At 37.2% G+C, this 26,425-nt stretch overlaps 1 protein-coding gene across 1 annotated transcript in view; it reads left to right on the top strand.

Annotated features, from left to right (window-relative positions):
- The window catches only part of DPYD (dihydropyrimidine dehydrogenase), an 849,503-nt gene that overhangs the window by 817,519 nt on the left and 5,559 nt on the right, over positions 1 to 26,425 (top strand). The window contains exon 23 of the mRNA XM_030868763.3: positions 9,464 to 9,607. Within this exon, the coding sequence (XP_030724623.1) occupies positions 9,464 to 9,607 (144 nt within the window). The remainder of the gene's footprint in view (positions 1 to 9,463; positions 9,608 to 26,425) is intronic.

Below are 26,425 nucleotides of genomic sequence, written 5' to 3' on the forward strand. Positions count from 1 at the left end.
AGCTTCAACAGATTCAGAATGTTCTATAGCTAAATAGGAGGGAAAGAGGTATATATCATATAATTTATGACTCAGTCCAATGTTTCATCCACAGACTATGTGATGCTACCTGGGCATAAACCCTGAGGATTTCTAACTGAATTTGAAAACAAAACAAAATGACACACTGGAAGGAACCTTATAAATTATCTGGTCCAACCTCCTCATTTTACAGATAAGAGAACTGAGACTAAGAGGGAGTCACTGCACTGTCATAGGTCACAAGAAGAGCTGATAGCAAGACTAAGATCGGAGCCCCATCTCCCAACTCGGAAGCAAGTGCTACTTCCAATATACCACATTATTTCCCCCAGAAAGATGCCTCCCACGGGGCGCTGCATCTTGAGAATGAAGTATATTAAATTCACATTTGGCTGCTAATCATTTTCTCAGCATCTCTATGGTATTTCATTAACCGCTACATGTAACACTCTGGCCTTTCACCTGTATTAACTTGAGCTCATTAAACTTGAGGCCAGTAATAAACAGGACTAAACTAACACAGATATTTTGCATGGTATGTGTTCAGCATTTTCTTTAATGATGTCTACTGTGTGAGGTGTTTTCCGCTTCACAGTTTGTGGAAAAAGAAAAACAGGAAGCATAGATTTCAAGGAATGGAATATGTGTGTAGTATGCTTCTTTATAGCAATCAAGAATACATTAAATACTCATTTAATAAACTTTGTAAGTACTACATCGAAATATGAGTGACAGCGTAGCAGAGAGTCTAGCATCTGGCAGACTGGGATTTGAATCCTGGCTCTGCCATTTATTAATAAGTGAAAACTGGAGCAAGTTATTTAGCCTTTCTGAACCTCAGTTTTCTCATCTGTAAAAGGGGACAAGAACAATACCCACCTCATGGGGTTGCAATGAAGAAGAGATTAGGTACTCATGCGCTTTGCAGAGGTCTTGATGTATAGCGATGCTCAATAAATATGCTGATTTTGATGAAGATAATAATGATGGTGCAGTCCCTTCCTGTATAGAACTTACAATCCCCTCTCACTAGAGCTATTGTTGAGGAAGTTGATTTCCTTCACTTCTCCCCCAATTCATCATCACTACAAAACACAAGCAGGAGTCCTCCAGAATGCAAGGAAAGAAAAACAAATCCTATTTCATCCTTCCCAGGTTCCCTACCACCACTGTTTTATGCTCATTTTCACTAAGGTGTAACTCTTCTGTAGTTCACAGCCTATGCAGCCACCCGTGAACACAGTTCCCATGTGATTTTGAAAATGTTGGAGACTCTGATTGAGCAGGGGATGGTGAGAGAGGAGGGGTCATTTGCAGAAAGATGAGTAGCAAAGAGGTAGAGACAGAAGATTTTCAGAGAGGGTTCTGTGTCAGAAAGAATGAAAGCTAGGTGGTTTCAGGCAGGAGTCACTGTCAGAGCAGCGGTGCAGCAGCTGGTGGGTTGTGAGGGAGTGAAAATCAACGTGTACTGTTGGAGTTGGGATGTGTAGTCAGTATTGGCTCTCTATTTTCCAGAGTACTGTATAATCTTTTAAAAAATGTTATGTCATCTCTTTCCCTTTTCTGCTACAACCAGAATCCTATCTCCAACATTCTGGATCATTCTCCTCTTTTTGCCAAAGCACCTACCCAAAATTCATCCTTCTTTCTGCCACCACAAAGACCTGATTACATATTTTCAAATATCTGGTGTTTCCCTACACCCTGAAGAATAAAAATCCAAACTGCTTTGCGCAGAATTCGGAGCCCTTCATAGATTTCCCAGCTTTACCTGCTAGTATTCCTCAGACACTTACTCTGTTTTAGTCATGTAAGAATAAGTTCATTCTGTAGTTTCTTAATGTTTCAACCCTTTACTCATCCATTCCTTTCTCTTTTTACCCCCCTTTCCAACACCACACACTATTTCTCCCTTTTATAATCTTTCATCACAATTTAAATTCCTCCTTCACTAAGAAGTCTCTTAGTTGGAATTAATTGCTCATTAAATCAGGGTTACATCAAACTGTGCATCTCTTCCTCTGCTTATCCCTTTCTTCCTTATAATTACCTACATAACCCAAATGTCAGCTGAGGTCAACCAGTCCCATCCTTCTGGATATTGCTACAAAATTCCTAGAGATTATGTTCTCTATGTCACTTCTGGCAGTAAATTCCTATTCCCACTGATTTCTGAATCTCCCTCAAATCTTGTCTCTCGTTGGTCTCTATTCTTTGAGCTATATGCCAATCCAAGCATGAAACTCAACCCTATTTCCCCGACTTTCTTCCAAATTTCTCTCCAGGATATGTAAGTGGGTAGGAGACGTTTTTAAAGTTTTAGGGGTCATAGAGGAGGATTTGGATTGCTTAAAATTGGATATTAGCACTTCCTCTTTATAGAAGTACTCCCGTCATCACATCAATAGGCTCTTCTCCCTCTATATCTCTCGCTTTTCCTTCTCTTCATGCACGTTCCTCTTCCCTCTCCTCTCTGCTTTCTTTTTTTTTTTTTAAACATCTTTTTTGGAGTATAATTGCTTTACAATGGTGTGTCAGTTTCTGCTTTATAACAAAGTGAATCAGCTAAACATATACATATATCCCCATATCTCTTCCCTCTTGCGTCTCTGTTTCAAAATTCTTCTGCATTTCTCATGCATAGTGGTTTGACCATCTCTTTGGTTTTGTTTCTCTTCAATCATGCCATCAGGGCTTAATCTCCCGAACTCCAAGCTAAAGATATTGCTTTAAAAGTTATCGCTTTAAGCAATGAAGTTTATTTCTTTAGAGGAATCTGCTATACATCATTTAAATGATATTTCAATATAAAACAATAATGTTCTCACCTCAGTTCCATTGAATATGAGTCAGTCCTCCTACAGGCCATAAACTGCTTTTGGAAAGAACGACCTCCTAGTTGTCTTTGCAGCTCCAGCACATGCACAGTCCTTGGCAAAAAAGCAAGTCTTATCTCCTTCATCCTTTGCTGGCATTCCATTCATGTTAGATTTTCTTCTCTTGGTTGACATTCTCCGTAACATACATCCCGACTTTATCACTTCACAACAAAATGTGCTCTGCTTCCCCTTCACGGAAGAAGCTGCTCACCCTTTGTATCTTATTAAACACAGAGCAGAGGGTCAGCAGTCTGCTGGCTCCCCAGCATCTCTTCCAAAGTATCGCCCTTCTCTCTCTGGTGTTTATTCCACTTGGAGGATTTTCCTCCCCTTTCCTGACCCTCACACCTCCAACTTCACTACTTGCCAACCGACTTTCACCCTATCCTTCAGAACTCAGCTCAGATGTCATTTCTAGAAAAGTTCTGTCCTCTCAGCCGGGGTCAGGTGCACATTGTCATTGTTCATCTGACATCCTGGGGCACCTCTGCCACAGCCTCTGTCTTGGAGTATTGCAATTGTTATTAACGACAGGCTCTTTAAGGAGACAGATTGTCTTTTATATATAAATTGTAAGTGTCTTGCACTCTACAAGTGGTTTTTTTAAATTTATGAATCACAGCTGTTGTGTAAGTATGATATAATTTTTAATTTTAAAGAACTTATTTCTGTAACTTAATTTCTTTCTGAAAGTAATTGTTTGGGATTGCCTGACATTTCAAACAACCAGCGGGATTTTTAAAATACATTCAAGATATTCATGCATGCATTCATTCAATAATTTTTCAAGTTTTGAAAAACCTATTGAGAAAAAAGCTAAGCAACAAGCCAAAAACAAGGGGGGAAAAAACATATTGAGTACCTGTTATGTGCTGGATCAAAAACTAACTAGGACCTCAAGTGGAGAAGATGGAGGCAGAAGCTAATAGTGATAAGGCAGCGACATAAGTGCAAGGCTAAAAAGTGCCCAGAGTGCTCTGCAGCACTGCAAGGCCCCCGTAACACTGCGGACAGAGAGGAGTCAGTAAAGGACATTACTTCAATGCTGTGAATACCAAGCTGAGAGGAAAATGCCAAATGGGCCTGTACCAGGTAAAAAAGACAGGGCGGGCTCGTTCTAGCATGAGCAAACGTGGAAATACAGAGCCTGGTACACAATGCAACATAAGCAGTTAAGGCTTGTGGGAATAAATTGGCAGGCATGCACTTTACAATTATTCCATTTTAATGCTTATACCGAGCATCAAATGTATCGTGAGTTAGATACTATCATTCTCATTTCATTGGTAAGGAAAATTAGTAGCAGAATGGTTAAGTAATTGGCTCATAGTCACACAGGTAATGAGTGTAAAACTGTGATTTTAATGCAAATTTGACTTCTAAATCAGTATCCTAACCACTATGCAAATGTTGGCTTTCTGCTTTCACTATGAAGCATGAGTTATCTTTGCTTTTGACTGCTATAGACATTGCATTTTTGATCAGAAGTTGTCCACTTAAATTTATCAGGTTAAACTAAGAGTTATATTTCATTAATTTCATATATTTTGCATGTCCTACTCCAGTGTCCCAATGTGCACCACTGGGCACCACATAGCACTATGGTAATATAATGTACAGATGGCCCTTCTCTCTTTGTCTTCTTATTGTTTTCCACTGTCCAAATCTGATAATATCATGAAAAATGGCTTGCTGTTATATCAGTATTTAAGTATTACAAGCCAGTTATTCATGGGGAAAATCTGAGTTTCTGAATGTAAGCCATATGAAAGCAGATTTTGGAATAAAAATCAGGATCAAATGTAAGTGATTACTGTCATAACTGAAGGAAGAAGAAAAGTAACTGAATTCAGACAGAACAGAACAGAGACTTCTCATCTCTGTCTCCCATACTTCCTTGCATCGAGCCAAGTGCACAGTGATTGAAATTAGGGTGTGCTAGGAACACACTCAGAGAACCCAGGTTCCCAGCCATCGTGCTCCTGCATTTTTTTTTTTTTTTTTGCGGTACGCGGGCCTCTCACTGTTGTGGTCTCTCCCGTTGCGGAGCACAGGCTCCAGACACGCAAGCCCAGCGGCCATGGCCCAACGGGCCCAGCCGCTCCGCGGCACGTGGGATTCTCCCGGACCGGGGCACGAACCCGTGTCCCCTGCATCGGCAGGCAGACTCTCAACCACTGCGCCACCAGGGAAGCCCTGCATTTTTTATTTTAGGTATCCAAGAGTACTCCGTTGCCTTTCTGAGTTTTGTTAAAGATCAACTCTTCGAAAGTTTGTTTTCTTCACTTTTCTCTTTGGTGGTCATTTGATTGAGATTAAGTAGTTTTCCAAGGAGCTTTGTATACAATGCCTTTAGATAACTGCAATAACCAGATATACTTGACATATAATTCAGCCTGGCAGTACCCCTTAATGAATGACAAGAGATACTTACAAAATTAGTTGCAATGATAATTACACACATTACGTATGGAAATTATTCAACCTTTAATGTAGCAAAGGACAGTTCCTGGCCCAGAGTAGGCATTTGATATTGTATATGTTGAATAAATGACAAAAGATAGATAGTGTAACTAAGTCATATGTGAACATGTTTTTGTAAAACATATAAAATAAATTCTTAGTTGTGAAGCATACTATATCCTTTACCTCTAATTTATTCTTCAATCTGTCAGTGTATACACACAGAAATGAGACATATATATATTTGGATTTCAGGTTTATACTGAGTACAAAATATGTATACAAATTAAAATACACACACATATATATTGCACTCAGTGTGTGTGTGTATATATATATATTTACAGTATATGCACTATATCTATACATATATATATATATATATCTTGCACTAAGTATAAACCTGAAATCATTTTATCTTTTATTACCATTTGAATATCAAATAAATTACTTTTCTTGCCCTCATTGTTTCAAATCAGATGAGAGAGTATGATTAGGAAAATAAGAGTTGATCTCTTACAGCACTATAGACCAGTGCTATTAGCCAACTTGCTGCCATTCTCATAAAAATTATGCAATTTAAATGGGAAGATACTAGTGCCTGCTTCTATTAGAAACAAGAACCCTCTTCTACTTCATAATATGCTCAATTACCTTTAGATTGATCCATGAATAAATTATAATCCAGATAGACCTCTTTACCCTAAAGCTTTGCTGGCTTAAGGTATCCTTGTTGATTCATTATGTTGTCACTTTTCTATTGGCAGTGTAATGCTTTTAATATCTGGACAGAGACAGTTTTAGTGTGAGATACTGTTATCTTTAAATGAGTAGGATTTAGCTTTTCTGGTGAGGACAAATTCATCAATGATGAATCCCTGGAGAAAGCATTGAAACAAAAATCACACCATTTCTGAGCTTTGTTCAGCTCATCAGTTACAAAGCAGCTTTCGAGAGTCCTAAAGAACTCTTTCCTTTGTTTAAGAAATATAGCATGACGCTCAAAACTGCTCTCTTTGAGTTACCGCAGGCTACAACTTTTTCTGCAAGAAAATAATGAATGAAGAGGAAAAGCTCCTGCTGCTGACCCTGTCAGGCCCTGCTGCTTCTCCTCCTGCAATAGGAAATCAATTAACTATATGTTCAGACAGAGATTTGAACTAAATGCTTTATTAATCATCGCTGATTGCACACATATACAGCGGCCCGCTCTGCCTTCACCTTCACTCTTTCTTATTTCTATTTTGCTTTGGTTTGTTCCTTTGGCAAGATCTGAACACAAACATATGCCTAAATGTAATATGTGATCCTCTGGTGCAAGGGAGAATTGACCTTTTTATTTGCAGAAAACTTAACTTTTCAAATGTTCAGTTCTCAGCTATCCTAGAGGCATTCTAACGTGCGATGTAATAATAATTTTTTTAAAGCAGTGAAATTTCTCACACTAATGCAGAAAGCAAGGTGACTATGGCAGCCTTGAAGTTTTGGAACCTGGTACAACACTTCAGCCTCTGGGATCTCCATATGGCAGTGAGAAACTACGTGAAAATAGACCCTGTTTGATTTGGAGATAAATGGCAGAACGTTGAGGGGGCAGTCACTGATATTCTGTGTGGGTGTGCTTTCGATTTAAAGAAAACTTTGGCAACAGTTTTCTTTTTTTTCCACTGATTCTTCAACCCACACACAAAGAAAATCCTATAGGAATCTCTATGTTAAATTGAAAACCTCTCCTTAGGACTAGTTATAAAAGATTAGCACATTAGAATCGTAGCACCTTTAGTTATGGAAAGGCTGCATTAGTTAAATATGGTAAATGTGGTCAACCACGGCAAAAAAGTTATAGAAAATATCAGGCGGTTGGTGTCTATTCAGGCTGTATTCTATTCTGAATCAAGGGATTTCCTATTATTAATTATTATTATTTTTACCATTATTGGAACAATTTAAAATCATCACAGTTTAAATTTAACTGCTTTATTTCTCTTTGGATAAAGAATAATCTAAATGGAAAAAAATATCTCCTCTGGTCTATGTTTAAAAGAAGATAGGTTAAAAAGTTCTGAGAATAATTCCTTTTGAATAATTTTACAGAACATTTAGGTGGAATGAGATAGTGTTGAGGAAGGTACGGCCCCATCAAGGAATCAGGATGATGGTTCAGATTTTCATAGAGCTTGCCTTTATCATGAGGGATCTGCTAGACTCAGAGGTCATGTGTTTCACACTAACAAGTCTTGATAATAATCTTCAAGGATATAAGATTAGGGTAGAGGTGTCCTTGATGTGTAAGAGAAGTGTGGGGAGATTGATATTCTGACAAGATTTATATCAAGTGGACGTACATTCACCAAAGAAAGGACCCTCGGGGCATTTCTTTGGCACCAAGTGTAATCTGTAACACCTCATCTGCCCTAGGAAAAGAATCATTTCATAATAGGACAAGCAAGCACTATCTTTTCTACATGAAAAGGGCTTACATATGTGATAATATTGAGGATTTGTTTTAGACTCTATTTTATGCTTTTTAACAAGACAGCATCACTTATTTTATGATAAAATAGATACAACATATTCATATATTTTCTCCCTCTGTCATATCATTTCATATTACTGTAATCATTAAATACTGTAATTTAGAAAAGCATTAAGGTGCAGAGATGAAGTATATAGTTCTGGTTTAATTGTGTGTATTAATTTGGCATTCATAACATTGTTTCTATTTGCTCAACTTGTTGACATAATTACAGTAAACTGGTAATAGAAATAACAATCTTAGATAGTTCCACATGAATATTTTCTGCTAATATAAATTTTCAGTTGCAGTTTGGCCAAATTGGAACACAGTTTCAGTTTAGTTTACCTACTGTAGTGACATCTCTAAAGGACCAGAGAACTCATTTTCCTAGAGTGTTATGCAACCTGGTAGGTAGAGGCCAGTGTTTTAAAACAAGTGTGATTTTTTCACCTAATTACTTGCTAGGGCAGAGATCAGGATGACCTTGGAATGCTGTAGTTTTCCAAGCCTTCACTGGCTAGGTAAATCTGCTTTATTCTGCAGGAGAGCTAGCGGGGGAGAGGTGGGGGGGGGGGTGCGGGGGCGGCGGGTGGTATTTTTGCAGTCTTTGAAAAGAGACCTAGCAATTCCAGGTTCCAGGCAGACACAGAACATTTGGAATTCAGTGGTGTCTATCACCAGCAGTATATGTCAGTAAAAGTGAAGATCAAAGGTTCTAGAAGAGAAGGACAAAGTGAAGAGGAAATAATTGTCGGATAATGAATAGTATGAGGGCATATTCATGTTAACGTGAAACCACTTAGCATTTTTCCATGACACCCAGGTATCTTTCTAAATGAACTTTGTAAAGTACAATTGAATAACCTTGAGATTTAAAGCTCCATAATGTGATTTTGAATACTGAGGGAGTTTGTTGAAGCACTGTGTTATTTCCTCTGCTTTTCATTTCTATTTTTGCCTCTTTCATGCAAAATAAACTTTATTTTCTGTGCAGAGAAATCAATATTTTTACCATTTTGTTTTTCAGCTATTCCAGTAAACTGCAATCAACGTTAGTTACAATCCTTAAAGAGATGTAGTAAGAATTTGAACACAATAAAACAGAGATACAGATTTGAACTTTGGCAAAGTACCTTTGCTATTGACAAAAGCATTTGTCAGAGACTAGGCTGTGTCTATATTGTGCTAAAAACCTGATGAAGAGGAAAAAAAGCATCAATAGGTTTCACCTTCTGTCTATATGAACTAAACAAATGGTTTAACAAATAGCTATTGTTTTAAGTGAATGATTTGGTTTACCATTGTGAATTTTACTCTGTTTAGAAATGTATTTCAATTAATATTTGTATATCTAATACATACCTATTTGGTAAAGGTATTGTGCTATTGTGTTCTTTTTAATAATTAATGGACTCTGTTACGTAGAAGACTAGGGTCCAAGAATGAATGAAGACCTTGTTACAGTATACGTGAAACAGTCTCAGAACACACATTTGTTTGTTTATAATATTTGTGTTTATATCCTCACATTTTTCTCTTCTGTGAGCTAACATACTTTCTTATTTGTGTGTTTTCCTATTAGAAACTGCCAAGTTTTGGACCTTATCTTGAGCAGCGCAAGAAAATCATAGCAGAGGAAAAGATTAGACTGAAAGAACAAAATGCAACTTTTCCACCACTTGAGAGAAACCATTTTATCCCCAAAAAGCCTATTCCCACTATTAAGGTAAAGATTAAGCTGTATATATAAATATGTCTATTTTATTGTTTAGTTTGTGTTTATTTCCTGTTTAAATATACCACTGTTTTTTTTTTTAATATATTGAGAGTTTTAAAAATTCGGTCTGCAGTGACAGGATAGCCTCTTTTATTTGTATATTTTATACTTTTTAGAACACTGTCAAATATGTGTTTCATGCAAATTTTGGAATAGGCCATAAAATATTACAGTGAACTCTTTGTCTTCTTACACTCATTTAAAAATTACTGTAATCTTAATTAAATCGAAGAGGTATCTTAGTCATACAGTACAACTAAATTACCAATATGCACCATCAATATCAACATGATACCTTACATTTTGGACAAACTTTCTCTGCTTCAGCCTTGGGAAAGCCTGTACAAATTTGGGTTTCAGGAAATTATTTTCTGGATAATATCAAAAATTATCATTAAGATGGAATTATGTGTGCATTATATTTCTTGTTTTTCTTCTTTAACTTCTTATTTTGAAAAAGATGTAGATTCACATACAGGTGTAAGAAATAATACAGAGAGGTCTCATGTACCCTTTACCCAGTTTCCCCCAATGGTAGCATGTTGTAAAACTGTAATACAGCATCACAACAAGGATAATGACACAGATACAATCAACAAGGATAATGACACAGATACAATCTACTGATCTTATTCAGATTTCTCCAGTTGTACTTCTACTCATTTGTGTGTGTGAGCACACACGTGTGTTTAGTTCTGTGTAATTTCACCCCATGGGTAGGTTCCTGTATCCACACCACAGTCAAGATATGAGTTCCATCAGCACAAAGTTCCCTCAGCTTGCCCTTTTATAGCCACACCTACTTCCCTCCTGCCCACCTCCCTCAAGATGGAATTATTTTAAAGCAATCATAATTTAAAAAAAAAAAAAAGAGTATTACTGGTCCACATTCTCTCTGAAGTCACCATCAGGGAATGTGGTTTTCAGTCACTGGAACTTACTCTTCTCCATTTAGTGACTATCTCCATTTCCTGGTTGAAGCATCAGCTGAAAAGCTGACTCTTAGGAGCTCTTTGAAATTCCTCTTTAGTAGTCAAACAGGAGTTGGAACCCTTAAAAATCCCCTCTATCTATGAGAAAGAAGAAATGTGTCCTATGCTAAAAACAGTGGAATTTAGACGATGTTGAGAGGGCTAAGTTATTCAGAGCTCTGAAAGGAAATATGGAAGTGGCTGAACACAAATTCTACCAGCACTTTAATGCCATAATTCCAAATAAAGTGAACACTTGGGACTTTCAGCAGTATAATAGCCCCAAAGAGTCTCTTGAGCTGTTTCCTTTCAATTATTTGTGTGATACTGAAAGGATGAACTGGACACTGATGGTAAAGAAGAAGCCAGATCCTTCCACTCTTCACATTTCCCCCACCCTTTGGCTATAACTAATATATGATTTGGGGTTAAGTGGGAATTGTCCCTGCTTGTTTTTTCCTACTTAATTAATTTGAAATAAATGTAAGATCTCCATCTTTTCCTTATGTATACAAAATTCAAAAGAAAAATATTATTTATATTTGAAATAAAGGAAGAGCAAGGTGATTATAAAAGCATTGCGGCCTTTTTTAGGCTTCTATTCTGTCAGGGAATATATTGATAACCTAGAATCAAAACAAAAACAGAACAAACAAAAAAACCTGCTGAAGTTGAATTAAAGCTAGCCAATCACTAATCCAAATAAAATATCAAACTCAGCAGAATTAAATAAACCAAAGAACTGGGAAGTCTGGAAAGTAAGTAAACATTTTTTTAAAGTCTCAAGGAGAGATGAGGAGTCTTATTAGAAATCGTACAGGCTTACATTCCTCTCCTAAATTGTTACTTCAGAGATGATCCAAATTGAAGTACCCCTGGTGTTACATTACATAAGCCTCAAGAGACCATTGACACCATCTTCCCATAACTAAGACCATAACAGTGCTGACATATTAAGGGGCTGCTATGGTAGGTTTTTCTCAATGTCCAGTGGATATTCCACTACCTTGTTTTTCTTCCCAGGGTGTCTATACCCATTCTATAATACCTGTTATCATTTCTAGAAATATGGTGTGTCCTGTCAGAAAGCATAATGGTAGCTGATAATGGTGAGGTTTTTCTGCAGAGAGTTGGGGAATTTTCACCAGTTATAGGTGCAACTATTTCTGGAAAATGAGGAATTACATTTGCCATGACAATGACTGCTCATTTCATCTCGCTTTCTATAAGGCTTTATATCTCTATAGAGTGGGACAGAGCTTATGTTTTAGAGGAAGAAGGAAGATAGAGATCTGTTCCTGTCCCAGAGATATTCGTGGTGGCGTTAGATGACACTTGATCGCTAGAGTCATGATGTTGTTACCAAAAGTGAGCTCTGTGTGTGTATGATTGTATTTTTAATTAGAACAGTTGTCCTCTAATAAATTCACTTTTACTCATATTCCAGTATGATTTTCCAGAGTAGGAGAGAAATTTCATCTCCTGAAAGCACCAATGGAAGTATGTAGCAACGAATAGCTCTAATAATGCCAATACTGTTCCAAGTGCTATACATGTTTTATCTCATTTAATCTTCACAATACCTGGGATAGGTGCTATCTTTATATTCATTTTACAGATAAGAAAATTGAGGAATTAAAAAGCATTAAATAATTTGATCAAGTCACATAGTAAACAGTGGTAGAGTGGGGGATGGAGGTGAAATTGAGAATTGTTGGCTTAGGATTGAAAAGATTGGCTCATAATAGGGACCAAATGTTTGGATCCATTCTAGCAAATATATGAAATATACCTAGAGATTGCTCATGGAAGATGAAGGTGTCAGTATAGAACAAGGAGAATAACGTTTTATAAGGGAATTGTGACACATGGCTTTTGTCACCACTGTGCTACTAATCACTTGATTTGGGAAAAATATCTAATGAGAGATCTGTAAGAGGAGACCACTGGACAAAGACGTCTCTTTTCCTTTCTGCTTTTCTTCCTCCTCCTGACCTTCTGTAGTTTCATTTGTTTGTTTTGTTTTGTTTCTGTTAAAAGCACAAAGATTAATCTAAAATTTACCCATAATCCTACCACCTCAACTTAATCACTATTAAAATTTATATTTATAAAATTCTAGTTCTTTTTCTAAACCTAAATGTAATACATTAAAATAAACATAGAATACTCAAATTTTCTATATAAAAACCTCATAATTATTTATATATCACTCTAATGGTTTTATAATATTTCATAATATGAACTTATTAACTTCTAAAAATTAACCTATTTTTGAATTTTTAGGCTATTTCCAGAATTTTTTACCAATAATGCTATTATAACTATCGTTGTACAACAATCTTTGTGTAGATCTCTTATTGTTTCCTCAAGAGAAATTGCAGGTGAAATTGTAGGGCTTTTGATACATAGTGCCAAATTGTCCTCCAGGAAGAATGTGCAAATTTACACTCTGCCAAAAAATGTAAGAGAGGACTCATATTCTTAGACACCCATCAACAATAGATTTATTTTTAATTTTAACTAATATAATAGTCAAAAAAGTATTTTTTCTTTAATTTCCAATGTCTAAATAGTAGTAAGATGGGCATGATTTTTTAATATATTTTGGACCATTTCTTCTTTTGTGAATTTGTTACTTATTTCTTTTGACCAGTTTTCTGTTGTCGTATTTATCTTTGTTTTATAGATTTTTTTAATAAACTTTTTATATATTGCCATTTGCCTCATAATTTGTATGATGGTGTTTTTAGATATACATACAGAAGTTTTACTTTTATGAAATCATATCTGGCAAAAGCTAGTTTTGTGATTTCTCCCTTTCTTTATTTGCTTAGTTTAGCTTTTTCTGCCTTAAGATCATATGCATTCACCCCATCTGGTTCTTTTGGAATTTACATTTGATTATTTAATTAATCTAAAATTTGTTCTGCTCTAAAGTATCAGATATGGCTATACCTTTAATTTTTTTTCACAAATAAGCAACCATTCCAAGATCTCAATATTTGCATTTTAAAGTGACTCCTTCCTTCTCTCAAGTTATGATCCAATGACAAAAAAATGTATCATAAATTGCATGACTTACTTTACATTTAAATGTTCAGTGTCTCAGAATTCGCTAAAGCTTTTCAAGAGTGAATCAGAAATGGGTTAGACAAAGTTCCAATAAGGATGGCCAATTTCTATAAAAAGTTTCATACCTTAAGTAAATCTTTGTCTAATAAGGAAGAGTTTAACAAAAAACTTCACAAATAAAACCTTCTGACAAAGTCCAGAATTCTTGTCTATAAGCCCCTTATTTGAAACCAAGACCTTAGTACTACTTTTAACATTTCTGTGAAGACAAAAATGTTTCTTCTACTACAGTGCTGATTCTTTACTTTGAAATATGTTCAACATAGTTCCCTTTTCTTCTTGATATGAACCAGATGGAAAAGGTAGCAGAAGGTGGACCTTGAGGTGATGAGTTCAAGTAGAAGCATGTAGCTTCACATGACCGAAGCAGGTGCAGGTTGGGGTACAATAAGAGAAAAGGGTGGAGAGAGAACATGATGATGGTGTCTGGACTCCTCTCTCTGCTTCCTTCTTACTATATCATTTCCCTTTATGATTCATTTAAACTTTTCCTATATATCGACTCAACTATCTTCCATCCTTACCTCTTTTTTTTTTTTAAACATCTTTACTGGACTATAATTGCTTTACAGTGATGTGTTAGTTTCTGCTTTATAACAAAGTGAATCAGCTATACATATACATATGTCCCCATATCTCTTCCCTCTTGCGTCTCCCTCCCTCCCACCCTCCCTATCCCACCCCTCTAGGTGGTCACAAAGCACCGAGCTGATCTCCCTGTGCTATGCGGCTGCTTCCCACTAGCTATCTATTTTACATTTGGTAGTGTATATATGTCCATGCCACTCTCTCACGTCGTCCCAGCTTACCCTTACCCTTCCCCATGTACTCAAGTCCACTCTCTATGTCTGCATCTTTATAGCTGTCCTGCCCCTAGATTCTTTAGAACCTTTTTTTTAGATTCCATATATATGTGTTAGCATACGGTATTTGTTTTTCTCTTTCTGACTTACGTCACTCTGTATGACAGTCTCTAGGTCCATCCACCTCACTACAAATAGCTCAATTTGTTTCTTTTTTATGGCTGAGTAATATTCCATTGTATATATGTGCCACATCTTCTTTATCCATTCATCTGTTGATGGACACTTAAGCTCCTTCCGTGTCCTGGCTATTGTAAATAGAGCTGCAGTGAACATTGTGGTACATGACTCCTTTTGAATTATGATTTTCTCAGGGTATATGCCCAGTAGTGGGACTGCTGGGTCGTATGATTGATAGTTCTATTTTTAGTTTTCTAAGGAACCTCCATACTGTTCTCCATAGTAGCTGTATCCATTTACATTCCCACCAGCAGTGCAAGAGGGTTCCCTTTTCTCCACACCCTCTCCAGTATTTGTTGTTTGTAGATTTTTTGATGATGGCCATTCTGACCGGTGTGAGGTGATATCTCATTGTAGTTTTGATTTGCATTTCTCAAATGATTAGTGATGTTGAGCATCCTTTCATGTGTTTGTTGGCAATCTGTATATCTTCTTTGGAGAAATGTCTATTTAGGTCTTCTGCCCATTTTTGGATTGCATCCCTACCTCTTTTTATGCTTCAAACCTGTGTCACCCACTATCTTCTGGATACCTCCACCTGGATAGTCTAAGCAAGGTGCCTAAAGGCCATCGTACTTCAAACTAAACTGATTATCATTCCTTCTAAGCCTGATCTTCCTCCTGAGTCCTGTGTCTCAACGAACAGCACTCTATCTACCCTCTTACCTAAGCAGAAACCTGAAATTTGGCCTAGATTTCATCCTATGACTCATCTCACTCATGAATGGGATCATAGACATTCACCAATGTCCACCATTTTTATCTGTCATGTCCTCTTCCTCTTCTGCTCTTCCCTACAGCAAAGGTCTTAGGGAAGTTCTTTATACATTCTTTCCTGGAATTCTGAAATATTCTACAAACTGGCCTCCCACCTTCTTTTCTCATTCTTACCTAATGTATCCTCCAACTATTATGAAGTATTCTTTGTTAAATGCAAATCTGATTGTTTTACCCTTTGCTTAAAATTCCCACATCTTAAGCATGATCTTAAGGTAAACTCCTTAGCATAAACATCAGACCTTCATATTTTAGCTTATCTTGGCCTAAGCAGGTTCAGTGGAGTGGTGAAAAGTAGAATCCAGGAGGTGGTAAATTGAAGAGTGAATAAAGGTTTCAAAATTAAGGACAAGGCATATGGAATACTCTTCCCTGAACTTGAGAAAGATCAAAAGGAAAGTGACAAGAAGAAATGTAGTAGAGAGAAAGGTTGGTTTGTATATGTTAGGATACTATAAGCTTGCATGTGTTTATATGCTAGGAAAGGATACCTACAGCTACCAGAAAGGGCATGATTAAAGAAGCTATATCCTTGGCAAATAAGGAAGGAATGGAGTCCAGACAATACATTAAGTCATCTTGGATAAGAGAGTGACATATGATTTTCTACCTACTGCAATGCCATAGGCATTTAATGAGACTGAATTTGGGCTTACCAGTGTCATTCTAGTAAGTAGCCTGTGTTTGAAGAAAGTGACTGCTAGAAAGTCTTAAGAAGCTATTTCCTTCATTGAAAGATGTAGCAAGGTTTATAAGATTTTAGAAGATTATATTTATGGGAAAAGAGTTTCCTGAATTAAGCCTGGAACTACTCTGTCACGCTGCTTGGGTTCAAATTATGCCACTGCCATTTAGCAGCTACATGAACTTGCCTCGGTTAACTAATCTGTAAAGTGGACATAATTAAAGAGTCTGCCTGGGCTTCGCTGGTGGCGCAGTGGTTGAGAGTCCCCCTGCCGATGCAGGGGACACGGGTTCGTGCCCTGGTCCGGGGAGATCCCACATGCTGCGGAGCGGCTGGACCCGTGAGCCATGGCCGCTGAGCCTGCGCGTCCGGAGCCTGTGCTCCGCAACGGGAGAGGCCACAACAGTGAGAGGCCCGCGTACCGCAAAAAAAAAAAAAAGTCTGCCTCATGGGATTATAAATTAGGTAGTGTGTGAAGTGCTTTTAGCCTGCACCAAACATATCCTAAATACTGTATATGTTACCCACTATTAGTTATGATGTTAGGAATGGACAGCTTGAAGTAGATAACAGGTTAGGGTGACCCTCCATTTCCATATGTCCAATAAAGTGAACTCAAGAATGTTAGTAGGAATACATAAAGCTCTGGAAGTCAACCAAGTTGGAAGTTTTGAAGAAGTCCATATATTTTTCAGGAAATTTTTATCATATACCTACCATGAGACAAGCAGTGTGCTAGGAATTGAGCATCTATAGTACAAAAAATAAAACAGCCACAGCCTCTGTCCTCATGAAGCATACAGAATAGAGAAAGAAACAGGTATTAAAACAAAGAATCACACTAATAATATAAAGCTATATTTGTAATACAAACAATAAAGAAAAATACAGGATGTGTGGAGTCTCTTTCATAGCAAGACCTAATTTAGATTGAAGGAGATGAGGAAGGCCTCTCTGAGGAACTGGCGTTTAAGGAGCCCTGTAGACTGGGTAGTGATTAGAGGGGTAAGTGGAAAAAGGAATGTTCCCGGTGATTCATAATGTGGTCCTAGATTTGGTGAGTGGCCATGGTTATGGAAACAGAAGCAGAGGTTAAATTGATGAAGACTTGATAATTCTCCCTCTAAAATTTGATGATTCTCTTTATATACTGAGGTATAAGGGACGGTAAGGAGTTGAAAATAAGGAGACTAAGATGATTAGATTTTTGATAGTCCCACTAACTGAGATAAAGAAAAATGAAAGATAATGAATCAGGGTTTTATTCTTGGTGTTTTAGGTTTGATGAGTTTTTTAATGTGGGGTGAAAAATTTAGATTTGAGCATATTGAAATTAGTGAGCTCAAACTAATTTTGCACCTGTGCTGGATGATATAAAGAAAAAAGAACTAACATGCTGACCGCCTACTGGGTGCCAGACACAAGACAGAAGCTTCACGTATATTTTCTTCATTTCTTGCTTAACCTAATACCCTATGAGGGAGTAGGAAGTTCTGGGGAAGCAAATGGGAACAAGTGATCAAAGAAATAAGAGCATAACCGGAAGGAAATGATGACGTGGAGAAAAAAATAGAGGAAGTCTTAAGAATGAGGAAGTGGTCCACAGGTCAGAAAGCACTGCTCATCTTGGTAAGGACATCTGGTATTGTTTCATTTTGCCTTTCACATGTAACCACTGAGACTCCAATTTTCAGTTGGCAATAATTGTCCTATTCACCCATACATCCATTTTGTCATTCATCCAACAACTATTAACATCCACCCACTATGTTCCAGCACTACTCTAGTCTCTAGCAATTCAGTAGTGAACAAAACAAAAGCCCAGCTCTCGTGGTGTCTACATTTGGTGTCTACATTATAGAACAGACAATAAACAAATGAACAAGTGGGTACATACTACGTCAGATGGTCACAGTGCTGTGGAGAAGATACAGCAGGATTAGGGGAAAAGTAATTGCTGGAGAGGTTGATCAGGAGATGCCTGCCTGGTTAAATGGCATATGAGTAAACACTTCAAAGAGTGAGAGAGTGATCAATGCAGATAAATATCGGGGTCGGGGGAGAACGTTCCATTCAGAAGGAACAGAAAATGCAAAGACCCCGAAGTAGGAAAGTCCTTGGCAGGAAACTATTGAGGCTTTTTAAAAGGAAGAATGATGTGATCTGACAAAATTTTTCAAAGGCTCATTCTGTCTGCGGTGTTGATACAAGATCCTAGATGGGCAAGGACAGAAGCAGGAAGACTGGTTAGAAGGCTGTTGTAACAATCTAGGTGGGAGATTGGCAGGAAGGAGAATAAATACTAGATAACGTCAGAAGACCTCAACTCCATTGTTCTAAATGAAATGATGTGTGTGAAAGTATTGCACGAGGCATAGTTCTATTCAAATGTAAGGAGCCACGGTTGTTGTCATTTTCATACGAGTCCCTTGCCCCCTTGCCCATTATTTTAGACCCCATCTGGATGATGCGGCCATGTGGTTGTTCAGTCCGCATTGAAATTAACAGCCACGTTCCCTTTAAGAGTCATTTTCTCTCTGCATGTGAATCAGACATTTCTTCTTGTGCTTTTATTGTTTTATTGTACCACACTTACCCAGGCATGCTACGTACTTCTCTCTGCTGCTTCATTATTACTTTTATGTTTTCCCTACAGTGTTTCTTCTGTTCTTGACATACCATTTTTCCATCTCCCCTTTTTCCTGAGGGCCTGGGTTATCTGTTTTCGTGCTTAATATTTTCCCTGTCCACCTATCTGTTTATTTTAGCATGTTTCTTCCCTACTCGCTGTTGGCCTCTTTATAGATTCCTCTGTTCAATAGTTTAAACTCCATGCCATTGCTTTGTTTATCCTCTCAGCTAGCACAGTATATTATTCCCCATCTGCTATAGAAAGGGCCCCAGTGTCCCACAAAGTTGACTAAGCCCCTCTTGTCTGAACAAGTTTTTCAGTCATGGATTCAAGTTTCTAATCTACCCACATCTTCTCTGGTTATGAGTGTGACAATATTATTTCTAAGCAAGCCATGCTCAATAGATCTCATCTTTTGTTCTTTTCTTTCAAATGCCTCAGATAAGACTTAATGGTCTGCTGCTTCAGAAGTAGGCAGTTTCAATATCAGTCAATCAGTAAGTATTTATTGAGTATTTGCTATGTGACCTTAGCAGTGTGCTCAGGACTGGGTCTTCGTCCAGAGACTAACAAGGCATGGTTCAAGGCACCAGGTTTTTCCTGATCTTGGTGGAGATGTAGTGCTAACATATATTTATTATGCACTCGCTGCAATCCAGGAAACTGGGAATACAACATGAATTTTAAAAAGAGAGATATCTATCCTTACGGAGCTCACAGTCTAACAAGGGAGAAAGACACATGTTAAAAATTATTTACAGTTCAATCAAATATGTACAAAATGCTCTGGGAACACAGAGGAGTGAAAGGGATTAGTTCCGCCTCGGGTAATTGTGCAAAGCTTCACAGAGATGGTGATATTTAACATGGAGTTTAATAAATTAGTGTTAATTAAGCAGAGAATTAATAATAAAAGCTAATATTTATTGAGTACTTATGAGGTTTCAGGCACTGTTCTGCATGCTTGTGAATTAACTCATTTAATCCTCACCATAACCCTATCAGGTATCCATATTTTCCCTATTTTACTGATTAAGTAATTAATAAACAGAGAGGTTAAATAACTTGTCTAAGGTCACACAGCTAGGAAGACATGAAAACCAAGACTTGATTCCAAAATCTGGCTCTAAAACTTGGTCCTTAATCACTATCTTCTTCTGTCTCTCATGAAAGAAAAAAAAAAAAAAAAAGGAAGGTGGCATTTCAAGCATATGAGTATGTTTGCAAAGCATAGTGTTAATACATACTTGGAATAAATGCAGCCATGGGACCTTAAATCCAATACAAAACTCATTCTTTTGTTCAGTAGGATTTCCTAGAAAGGACCAAACTGAGAGGCAGTAATGAGGAAAATAATCCAGTTTTCTTGCTCAGTCTTAACATGATGTAAAAGGGCGAGGGGATATACTGATTAAACATTTAAGGATTTCAGCTAGAGCGTCAAGAGTGGTTACTCCCAGTGTTACACTGTGACTAGGGGGTCCTTGAGAACCAGAAGTCTTCACTAGCCAACATGGTATCCAGCTTCCCCTTGCGTCCTTGGAAGCTAAGAAATGGTCTCAGAGGCTGTCAGTCCTACCGCAGGGAATAGTCTGGGGCCCTAGCGTCAGCCAGGCGTCCAGTCAATTTCCTCTTTATCAACCCTACATCTGGATTTCCATTTCATAGTGACACATTTACCTTACATATTGCCATATTGCGGAGCTGTCGCTTTTGTGAAAGAAAAGGCTTCTGAGGAAGAGGAGGGTAATCAAAATCAGTGCTGAAGGGGAAGGGGAAGAATGAGATAAAGTAAGAAAAAGACAACTGACCTCCAGCAATAGATGTAAAGGTCTCCTTCTAAAAGATGAACCAGGACCTTCTGAAGAAGCTCCTAACACATTCCACAGGTTCACCTGTGCTAGAGAAAAGAAACCAAATAGGAAGCCGTTTTATCTCCTGGCTGAAGAGAACTGAAGTGACAGCGTGCACATTTGGCCCTGCTAAATGAGAAACGTGCTTTAGTCCCAGGCAGCATATAACAGAGATTTGAGAGTCTGCCAAGGCTTATAAAGTTCCCCGAATGCTTCCCACTTCTGTTGATATATTTGAGAATGAATTCTCATTCTCTTTATGAAGCCAGGAATGTATCTCTAACATCTTTGAATTTCTGGGTAGGAAAATGAATGGTTTAGGGGCACTAGTGATGTTTTCATCTCTTCCTGCTGCTTCTAGGAAGAGATAGACTGCATCTCATAAGACTGGCAAGACAGTGTTGGCAGGAGACCAGTCAGTCTGATCGAGAGGTTTATTATTTCAATTGAGTTGTGAGGGGAAGGAGAAAAGTACTCATATATAACTGTAAGGCATATTAGATACTATGGAGCATAAAAGGGATGACACAGGAAGAAAAATAGTAGAGGATTTTCCCAGCATTTTCAGAAGATACCAGAGAAATGGGCAGGAGGCATTAACATTCTCAGTTGTCTATATACAGACAAATAGCAGATGAAAAATTATGAGACTGCACTTTAAAACACATGAACAGAATATGGTGAAAATCAACTCTTAAGTCTTACGGGGATGTTTTGAGATGTGATTCCTGACTGGAATATGATGATGGAAAGGTATATCTTCTTTGGAATAAATAAGTCTGATGAAAGGGCTGGGGGAGGAACAGTATATGTCAAAAAGATATACACATGCATGGAAATCCACAAACATGAAAGTGAAGCATGGAGGAAGCAGCTGCAGGAGAGTGAAATGAAAGGAAAACAGAAATGTTTTCGGGGACTACATCAGAGACCCCATAACTAGATGGTTAATACGGACAGGCAAGATAGAGCAGCGATGTAAGCCTTTACAGACTTCAGATGAAAATCCCACTCCACTAAAGGCAAAACATTGGCAAAACTATTGAATTGCCATGTTGGAAATTTAATCTCACAAAGGAGAGAGAAGCAATGAGAGACTTACTGCATTGACTTATTTCTGGTTCCTTATAAAAATATGTTTGGGGAAAATGGTAGCTAAAAGAATCTTGAAGGAAAGTAACCATCCCATATCATCGTAGAGTTTGTTAGGCCACAGAAAGGAAGTCTAAACTTAAATGTACAAGTATGCCACCTTTAGTAAATCTACTTTCAGGGAGCTCAGAAACAACAATAGAAAACAATCCCGTAGTCAGAGCTCTAACCTGAATGGATCAAGAAGAATGAGAGGCTGTCAAATTGAAATTTGGTGACATAATCTCTGAGTTTCACGAGGAATAGGAAAAGAGTGAAGCGTTTAGATAACTCAGTATTGAATAGTCATATGAGAAAATAGAGATCACATTACCAACGATGATCATAAAAGAGTGGCATCAGGATTTTAAAGTGTTTCAGAAATACCAAAGCCTCAAATTATCTGAATTTGGAGAAAATATTAGGAAAAATGGAAATGTATTTTGTCTATTAAAAGTAAAAAAAGAAAAAAAAAAGAGAATACACCCACTACTTAGAGCAGATGGTATACTGTTAACTTACAATTAGAACTGTTCAGCTCCTGTTATCTTTGTAGCATCCCCATAAAGAATGCTTTTAGAACTGAAAAGGATAAGGAAAACATATTCGAGAGGTGAAGCCCAAGATAGGTAAGGATAAAGTAGAAACATATCACATTTAGCCTCATTAAATGTATTTAAATCCAAAGTGTCTGGCAAGAACTTGCTACTTTAAAGCCTGAGCCAGCCCACATAAAAAGAATACAGTGATCAGGGCCACAGCTCTCTACTGAACCAATATTGACTACACCCAAACCTCACCCATCTGTCTCAGTAACAAGCTCCCTTCCACTCCACCCTCTCTCACCCACTTCAGTTCCCAGGTCCTCACTAGCTCCTACCCCATCTCTTGGTTTGCTTGTTTCTCTTACCTTCTCCACTAATTTACTTACTATTTTATTTCCTGAATCATGCTTTGTCTCTGCCCTCCCAACTCAGCTTATTCACACTGAGTCCTGTTATCAGAGTTCTACTGAATTTAAACTCAAGACTTCCCTATCTAATTGTACAGTCACCATCCCTGTCTCCTAGCTTGGAGGACATTATATAGAATATCAAAAATAAATTGTATGCTGTATTTTTGAAACTATTTTAGTATGATATTGCTGTATCACACTGCTAAAAATTAAATGGTGCTCTAGGTTCTTTAGAAAAGGAAAAGGTTGATGTGGCAAGGGGAGTGAAGAAAAGATAGAAGTAGACCAGAAAGCTTCATTAAGGATCATTAAACTTTTGACTTGAGAGCATTAGTAAAGGAAGAAATTATCAAGTGTCAGCATAAATTCTGTGAGAACAAACCAAATTATCTCATTTCCTATTTTGATAGGTTTATTAGGCAAGCAGTGAACTTGATATAACAGATAAGAACCTGTGACATTGGTAATGGTACAGATAAGGAAATGGTAAAGTAATTAAACAGCTACGTCCAAATAATTTTGATCTGTTTTGGATAGACATCATAGTGATTGCCCACAGCACACTGTCCTTGGTCCTGGCCTTTGAATGACACTTTTTTACAGGTATCGTAAATAGTATGCTAATCAGATGTGTAGAAGACTTAAATCTAAGGACAGTTAACACGCCAGATATCAATCACAACTTGAAAATACTTCAATCACCCGTAAAAAAAAATAGGCCAAAACTAAGAAAGTCATACTAAGCCTAATACATTAAGTATGATGCAGCAGGGATGGGATGGGGGCCCTCTAGTTCCTCACTTTTGATCCCAAACTTTATATCAAACAGAAATATTGACTGATCTAGTTTTTAAAAATACTTTTGATTATCCCAAACAAATAATTAATTGACAAAGATGTGATTCTAGAATTCTGTACTGCTTCCCAACATTAATTTAGGGAAAACATATTTAAATCACATGTATCACCTACACTTTAAAGAATTTGGCATCACTCTTCCCACATACACATTCATACATAAACTTTTCCACTAATCAGGGATGGCTATAGCAGATCGCACGACCTTTGTATATCCACACCCTGCTTGGAATAATGAATGTAGGTACCCTAATCTCCACAGGTATGTGTCCAACAGGGACTAGACTAGCCATATGTGCTTTACTGATTATATGCAACTTTCAGCAAACTCCAAATTCCAGAACGTGTACTCAAGGGTATTTATAAACTGGCAGTACTACCTGGAAGCTTTGAGTTTTAAACAAATGTCCACGTTTTCTGCCACATAGAATGATAATTCATTTTATTTGATTACTCTTTACAAAATAACTTAAAATTGTTGCCATTCTTTTATCCTCTTCCAGATTAAATATATATATACATAATTTTCTTAAGAACTATGATGAATGAGGGGTGATTTTTAACACCATGTGTAAATAACTTTTTGAGGCTCCAAGGACTTTGTTTGATTTAGTTTCACATTAAACAATGATGTTTTAATAAATGACAACAGCAAATCTCCAATATAGAGCGAAAGGCGTATTTGATATACACAGAATGTGAATTTGCTTCCTCCAATAAAATATCTTAGAAATATGCACTGTTTCTTTGGAATAAGCCTTATAAGCTGGATGACCATCTAGGGAGTTTCCTGTTTAATCATCTTTTGAATATTTACTGATGATTTCAGTCAAGCCATGATCTAATTCAATGAAACAACTGTTCTGGCTAATTTGTTTACTAGATTGAAAAATTATTTTCTACCACGTAGAGTCTTTTACAGCCATAGAGTGACCTCATGCATTTGCTGTCTTAAAATATTAGAAAATATTAAACATATCCAGATATGTTGACTATGATTATTTTGTATTTAAAGAGGTACTCAAATCTTTTTGTGAATCTCATATTAATAAAAGTATTCGGTAAATCAAAAAGTAGCTGTTAGCTCATACAACTGTGTGCCTAATATTTTGCTGAATATTTAGTATATAGAAAAACTAAAGATACATTTATTTTAACAAATATTTGAGTACCCATTATGTTTCAGTGATCTGAGGAGCAAGATACACAACATGAGATACAAAGATGAATAAAGCCTCCTAAGAGGCTGCAAATAAGGAGCTGAATGTAGAAAATACCTACAACATGAAGTAAACTTTGCTAAATAGAGAAATAACCGATGAGCCAGTAAAGCAGAGTGCTTTTGATCATAGAATTTGAAGTTAGGCAGCACTGGTCTGAATCCCTGCTTCATCATTTATTTAATTTTATACCTTAAATGTCAATAATCTCATCCTCTATAAAATGTGTGAGATTTAAATGAGAAAATGCTTAAAAATTATGGCACTGGCCTGATACATAGTAAGAACTCAAAGTAATCTGTAACCATTAGTTCCACATAATAGATAAAACACTCTAGGCCATTGCATTGGTAGGAGGGGGAGAGAGAGAGGATGAAGAGGGGAAAAGGGCAGGAGGAAAAGATGTAGGAGACAAAGGAAGAAGAGAATGAAGAAGCGGGAGATCACATCTTCAATTTGGTTAGGAAAGGAGAAGGAAGAATTAAGGAGATTTTCAGGAAGTAGTGGCATGTGAGATGTCTTTGAAGGATGGACAGGATTTTTCAAAGTGAAGATGGGAAGGAAGGGTATTCTGGACAGAGGACTCAAGATAAAATTAGGTGCCAGAGGAGTTGACTGACAAGTGTGTTCAGTGTAGGGCATGTGTCCAGTGTAGCTAAAGCACATGGTGTTCGGAAGTGAGAAATAAGACCAAAAAAGACTAGTTGGTAGAAAGCCTTAAATGCTAGACTTAAATGTGAAACTGTATTTAATTCAACAGATTTTTGAGTAAGGTAGTGAGAACATTTAAGCTGTGCTCTACAGCATAGATGAAGATGACAACACTGCATAAGGTAGAAAGGAAAGGGAGAATAAGAGGATGAGACACGTAGGCTCTTATAACTACATTAGAAGTAATGGGAAATTAATTAGTAATGGTTAAAGATTATAGTAGACTTGGAAAGAGGATTCAGAAGATATTGCAGATCCAGAGCTCAGAAGACTTGGCAACTAATGAGATCTTGGAGTAGGGAGAAGTCAGAGTGAAATACAGCTCTGAAATTTCAAGCCTCAGTGACTGAAGAAATCCTAACAGTGTTAGTAAGACTAAGGAAATCAGAAGGAAGATCCAGTTTTGTGATGCTGATGAAAAATTCGGTGAGGGGTGAATTTGACATACCAAATTCTAATGACAGTGCTTATCATGCAGCTGATAAAAGTAGATCTTAAGTCTGTGAGAGAAATTCAGAATGGAGATATTGATTTGGACATCAAGTGCCCCCCCTCTACAAACAGACTGTGGTATCACTGAAATTATACCTTCAACACACTGAAAAGAAAATAGTCAAGACAGTAAGTTTTTGATCACCTTATTTTTTGAGAGACACACGAATGGTATATAATTATGTAAGCTTTGTTTCAGTTTAAAAGCTCAAAGTCATGAGCATATTGTCATTTAGAGCTGAAATCGGGAAAAAATAGAGTAAAAAAGGGTAACCAAGGTCATAAAAAGAAGAACAGAAAATAA

The sequence above is a fragment of the Globicephala melas genome, chromosome 1 (genome assembly GCF_963455315.2).
Source record: "Globicephala melas chromosome 1, mGloMel1.2, whole genome shotgun sequence".
Classification (NCBI taxonomy): domain Eukaryota; kingdom Metazoa; phylum Chordata; class Mammalia; order Artiodactyla; family Delphinidae; genus Globicephala; species Globicephala melas.